Source organism: Engraulis encrasicolus, chromosome 21, assembly GCF_034702125.1.
Source record: "Engraulis encrasicolus isolate BLACKSEA-1 chromosome 21, IST_EnEncr_1.0, whole genome shotgun sequence".
NCBI lineage: Eukaryota > Metazoa > Chordata > Actinopteri > Clupeiformes > Engraulidae > Engraulis > Engraulis encrasicolus.
Window position 1 is genome coordinate 4,180,801 of NC_085877.1, and position 6,626 is coordinate 4,187,426.

The 6,626-nt window shown below is 42.1% G+C and overlaps 1 protein-coding gene across 1 annotated transcript; it reads right to left on the reverse strand.

Moving 5' to 3' along the window:
• Positions 1-368: 368 nt before the first annotated feature.
• Positions 369-6,376, reverse strand: cnpy4 (canopy FGF signaling regulator 4). The gene is made up of 6 exons (XM_063187243.1): positions 6,234-6,376; positions 5,945-6,071; positions 4,315-4,411; positions 4,052-4,174; positions 2,503-2,620; positions 369-1,962 (listed from the first exon to the last, which is right to left on the reverse strand). The coding sequence occupies exons 1-6, from the start codon at positions 6,334-6,336 to the stop codon at positions 1,856-1,858; spliced, it is 675 nt and encodes a 224-aa protein (XP_063043313.1). The 5' UTR covers positions 6,337-6,376; the 3' UTR covers positions 369-1,855.
• Between the last annotated feature and the right edge of the window lie 250 nt (positions 6,377-6,626).

The window sequence follows — 6,626 nt, forward strand, 5'->3', positions numbered from 1 at the left end:
TTGCTCAACTGGCACTGGCAGGGAATTACACAGGCTATAGAAAGGGACCCATTTGAGCTGGCTGTACATAGGGCCTTGAGTCCAAACAGCCCTCATTAAAATTACAACAGGCATTCTACAAATACAAGCCAAAAAAGGCAAACATGCATTTGGCTGTTGGCGTGGATGGTAAAAAGGATGTGGCTGTCCAAGCAGATGCCCAATCATGTGTGGATGACAAACTGGGTCATTTGCCAATCCTTCCCCGTCTCTCTCCCACTGAAAAAAAAGAAATTAGAGAAAGGGCCACCTTTTGATATGGGTTGTTTTATACTGTGACCACTGTGAGGAAAGACCTTCAGGGAAAAAAGAGACCTAGTAGCTTCATATGTATTTTAAAATGTTTTAATATTACAAAAGAGTTGATCAGCAACTTGTAACAAGGTAAACAGTACTTTTAATTCTCTTTGCATCCCTTCATAGCCATAGGTTGCCACTACACGACTGTGGCCGTGTATAAAACTGCGGACACGTGTGTGTAAAACTGAAAAAAGGTTAAACTTATGATCTGTCAATTCCCTTGTGTTCCCCCTTTTTTTCCCTACAGATGCTTGTTTACAATAGGACACAATTAAGATCTTTGGATGTATAGGATTTGCAGTTGTAGATATACTACCGTTCAAAAGTTTGGTCACCCTAATTTTTCTTGGTTTTTTTGTGTGCAAATTAAGTTGTAGACATCCATTGAATAGCTTGGCACAAATGGCACAAAGACATGCTGAACGTACTGAACAGCCGAAGGTGAAAACTGGCTATTATAAATGCCAACCGTGTCTATACTTTGATTAGTCAAAAGTTAAGGATACATTCCAGATAACAATGGCACAACAAACTGGTTTCAAACTAGAACAAAAATTGAAATGGAATAAGCCAAATTATAAGAAAGAAGTATGGTGGGGGGAAGTGTGTGGTGACGCCTAACCTTTTGAGCGGTAGTGTATGTGTTCATATGTGGAAGATATCCCCGAGTTGTCCCATAGGCAATCATGAGAGGGCTAGAAACAAATACTAAAAGGTTAAAATAATGACCATATTCATTCTTCTGAAATGATATACTCTGCCATTCAAAATGATATAAACTTGCCATTCAAAGTTTATCATTTCCACAAGCTCACTTAAAATCCTTTAGGTAAAATCACCTGACATCAAAACACATTGTACATACAGTATACTCGTGCAGTGTAAATACTACACAACGTTACCAACAGATAAGAACATTTAAAGAGACTTTTCATTTTCTCCAAAGTTTCCATCCAAAATTCCATCCAAATTTGACAAAATGCTGGAGGCAACTCACTTGAATTCACCCTAATATTCAAGGCAATCTGGGAATGCTCCCACTGGACACTGTGCCTCAACAACCAGTTGATCAGGAAGCTGCAATCCAACCGCCATCCTGGGAACTCCCTGTGAAACACAGGCCACAGTATGGCAGTCAACAGCTGGAGTGAAGGCAGGTAGACACGAGGATGTCCTGTGAAGCCTGATGATCATCTCGACAGAAGGGAGACCGATGCTGCTGATGCTGCAGATTGGTAACAACGGAGAAAATGTCATCATGACTGCTTCTAGAGCGGCCAAAGGTTTGCCACCACTTGGTGTTTGTCATGTTGACAAGTAAGTAGGTAATAGACACGGATGAACACAGTTTGGTCAAGGAAGACGGATGGCTTGCAAGTTGAGAAGGATCACGAGGCCCTTCTGCTATAACCAACTTTGAACAGCAGAGGGGGTTACAGCATCATCTAACTGTGATATATTTTGGTAGTGTTTGAGACGAGGAAATCCATTTTAGCAAGGCTAAGATCAACTGATTTCAAAGTTCTCCTGCATCATGGGTCTTTCCCTCGCCACTGTTCCTGAGTGCAGCTGTCTTTCCATCATCCAGTCCAGTGTCCCCTTTCCACACCTCCGTCAGACACTCTGCCGAAGGAGAAGAATGAAAACCAGCAGATTAGTGAGAGGAAATGGCTTGTGTACATATTTACAGTAATTCAGGTAGATTGTCATAGCTATTTCAGCTGTAAAGGGTGCACTGTGTTGGATGGTGCCATAGCAGGTACTGCAACTATGCTGCTCAGTGCTCACTGAAATTGGGCTGCCTCTTGCCAAATTTGATCTTTTCATGAATATATTTACAACGTAATAAACTAATATTTACCAGTAGGACCAACGTACAGTAAGTTTTCCAGCTAAAACAATATATTTCTGGAAATTCAAAATGGTGGACAATGGAGAAGATCCCCCTTTTCATCATGTATGAAAAGTGCAATTTTTCCAGTTATAATGAATACCTAAAATTCGACTGTGGTGGTCAGTATCCATGAAAAGGTAACATTTATGAATGGGCAGCATGAATTCTGGAAATAAACTACTAAAAATATTACTTAGTGCTTTTAACAGTTATGTCAGCATGAGGGCACAGTGGCACAGTGAGTGAGACTGTGCGTGCACCCGAGTCACCTTGTTCCGAGCTCTTTAACACATGGCTCTCGCACAGGAACCTCTCCAGTCTCTCTTCCTGGTGATGGAAGTACCAGTCCTCCACAACTTCCTCGTATTCCTCCAGCATCGTGTCACACTTAAAACACAGAACACACATAGTACAAGCAAGTGAGACACAGTGACTATAAAATGTCTCCTCCTCCCTGTTCAAATGCCAGAATTTTGTGATGTAAAAAATGCGACAGTCAATAAAAAGAGACATCTTGCAATTGTCTATAGGCCTCAGTTATGTCATCGTGTGTCTGGCAAAACTATCGCCCCAGCTTTGTCGGCTGACATTGCCCACATTTTTATGCTGAAGTGCCCTTGACCAGAAAAACTGGAATATATGAGAAGACGAGCAAGTGATGGCTGGGAAACATGAATGGAGTGGATCGGACTAAATGCTAAAATATATTCTACTCCTACAGTATATCACGAAAGTGAGTACGCCCCTCACAGTTTTTGCAGATTTGTGAGGATATCTTTTCATTCACAGCTTTATAAACGCTTTATTAACATTTAACATTTAACAAAGCATTGACAATGTTTGCAAATGAGTAATAACCAAACTATGACTGCACAGTGGAGTGGGAATCAACTTCTACTGTGCAAATTTTATGTGGTTTCATGCCCTCTGGTCTTTGGAGGAGAAACTTCCAGGACCAATGCGACTGTGCTGTGTCTGCTGTGTTAACATAGTATTTCTTGCCCATTTATAAACATTTGTAAACATTTTGTTGATAATTAGTTCATTATTTATAACAGTTATAAAGCTGTGAATAGGTAGTTATTCTGAAGTGTTACCGAGGAGGTATTGCTTCTTTGGGTGTATAGTTTTCTAAAGCATTCCGCTTTAGAGCCTTTTCTATGACAGGACAGCGTGAGAAGTGACAGGAAAAGAGCAGGGTAAAGAGACTGGGTTGGACTAGTAGCCTACCTGACAAGTTTTGGCTTCTTTGCCTAATAAGGTGTCATGTGATGTTGGTGTGAGATCTTCTGTAATGGGTTATACTGTATGCTGGGGCTGGAGAATATGGGGGTAGGGACACCCCCTCCTGTTTGGTGTAAGCCAGGGGATGGGCAACCGGAGGCCCAGGGGCCACATGTGGCCCAGAGATAAAACATAAAAAATAATAATGACCTCCGATGGTGGTGGTGGTGAAATATGTGGCCCTCCTCATCATGCAGTTGCCTGTCCCTGCTTTAAGCAGCAGAGGGTGCCGCAACACCCCTCCAGTCCCAGCCCAGGCCAGTGCACATAATGCCATCCCATCGCATCAGTGGGATGGCAAAACGCATACAACCCATCACAGATGACATCACACCAACCTCCCTTGACACCTCTAATTAAGGCCGCAGAGGCAAACCAGCCAACACTTGTCAGGTACAAACCTTAACCTTTTTTCTGGCCTTAAAACTAAAAAAGTTCATAAATTATAATCAATAGACTTTTTTTTAGTTTAGGCTTCATAGCTGCTGAGAAGTCTCCCTCATTCACACAATATGTCAACCATGCATAGCCTACCTGCTTCTTCATGTCAGATACCTCTACAGAAGGCTCGTCCCAGAGCTCATAGGGAATTCCCAATTCCACTTTAACTCCTTTGTTCACCAAGTTCTTCAGCGTAGCCATGGTCTGACTGGTGCCCTGAAACACCACATTGAGGATTTTTTTTTTTTAAGTCGATATTTTAACTCAATTCATTGTCTTGTGTCCCTTCATGCATGCATGCATGCATGCATGTACTTATGTCACAATCCAGAAAATAACACAAAAACATCTAATACCTTGGAGTATCGAAGACTGCCTGGTCTCTCGGCATGGACACTATAATGCAGGATGCCCTCGCAGATGTTGTCAAGGGCCTCTGTAAGACGCGTTTCCCTGGATCACCATTCACACACAACATAGAATTTGACAAATGTTCCAGGACAGTCAGTGTTTTCAATGAATGTAAGCTTGAATAATTGAAAATGCATTCTGCAAAGAAATGGGCCTGAGCCTCAAGCCTGTGTGTTCAATGCTAAAGACTTTTTTGTAAGTGAACTAAAAGATTGCGATGTAGGTTTGGTTTGGAAAGCGGTGGGGACAAATTGTCCAGGGTTAATATTTTCACATTACATCTGTTATAAAGTGGTGGTGACACAAAGATAATTTCAAAAGTGGTTTCAATAACAAGTAGGACAATTGCCATTTTTATATGGTTTGGCCCAATTTTGAGCTAAATTGACTGGCCCCAGTTTTTCTGAAGGACTCAGTGGTGTAGTCTACGTAGAACGTGGGTATACGGAGTATACTCACTTCTAAATTTCAGGGATTTCAGTATACCCACTTAAAATTGATTGATCCATTGTTTTGAATAGCACAAATATATACAGTATACCCACTTCAAAAAAATCTCAAATATACAGTATACCCACCATAAAAAAGTAGACTACACCACTGGAAGGACTTGTGTTGCAGGAAGAGAACTGCGCTACTCCAGCACAAGCTGTCTGGCTCTGCCAACTGCTCGCTCTAAGTACTCCCAGTCAAGACTATTCTCTGTTGTTGTTCCCCAGTTAGTGGTGGAACGGTTTCCCAGAGGCAACAAGACTAAGCACATCTCTTGCAGCCGTCAAGAAGCAAGTAAAGAAAGTGAAAAGTGAAAGCCCATTGGGAAACTCCAACTCCCATTGTCATTGTGACACAGCACTTCACAGCACACAAGTGAACACTGCACACAACGAAATTGCATTTATGCCTCACCCGTGCAAGGGGGCAGCCCTCAGTGGCGCCCCATGGGGAGCAGTGCGGTGGGACGAAACCATGCTCAGGGTACCTCAGTCATGGAGGAGGATGGGGGAGAGCACTGGTTGATTACTCCCCCCACCAACCTGGTGGGTCGGGAGTCGAACTGGCAACCTCTGGGATGCAAGTCTGACGCCCTAACCGCTCACCCATGACTGCCCTTTAAAGACTCTCCTCTTTCGTGACTATCTACTACACTAATGCTTGAGCTGCCCTAGTCCCAGGCCAGACTCTTGACATGATGTGTGTGTGTGTCTGTGTACTCTGTCTCTACTTAACTTAAAAAAAACCTAACCCTTCTTGCATCTGCACAGTTGTTCTATATATTTCCTGTGCACTTGTATCTGCTAGTGACGTTGGCAATGATTGTGTTCTCGTTTGTACATCGCTTTGTTTATAAGGCATCTGCCCATTTTTGATGCAATGTAATGTAATGTAATAGCCTTGGCCCAATAAAAAAACTTTGTGCACGTGGGCTTTGGCGAGTTGGCGACTAATAACTCTCAAATTTATATGGAATTCATTTTTTTTTAAAAGCCGCGACAATGTCATGAAAGAGCTGGACAATTTCGAGAACACATGTACACACACTGATTTTGGGCATAAACCTTACGACGAAACACTTACGATGTATTGTATTTGATCTTGCGTCTGCGTTTTCCCGTGTCCAGGACCTCTCCCACCTCCAGCACCTCCTTGGATCTGCCAGTTTTGTCAAGCACAGCCTGAAGCTCCACCGTCAAGTATTTGCAAACTAATCGGGAAAATATGTAGTTCTAATCACTGGAAAACCCAACACTTACACACTACGATTTACGAAATGAACAGTAACCCACAACACAGCGATAGACGGCTACACTGTTACTCAAGCAGACAAGTCGACAACATTCCATTTCAGCGGCATTCAGTTTCTCACCTTCACATTTGTTGGGCAATCGTTCGTCTTGATTTGCATTCATGTACCCAACAGTAAAAAGCAAAAACAAAAGCAATACTTCCATTTCACTAATTTTCCACATTCGAGAGTTGTGCCCAACTTGCCTCACAGCCACATCGGCATTTTCCTCCGCGTGAAGCCAGGGGGTCAGTGTACTTTTTCGTTCATTCATCATTCTATTTTGGAATGAAAAATGAAAATCAAAAAAGGGCGAAATTGCTTGTTTTGTTTAAAGCAATGCAAGCAGAAATGGCTGTATTTGGTTTTCAGCACGTGTTGCCTCATACCATAATAGTATTAGAACATTTAACAACATTTTGATCGATTTCCAATTAGCAATATTTGATTATTCATTTATTGAAATTAATTTGA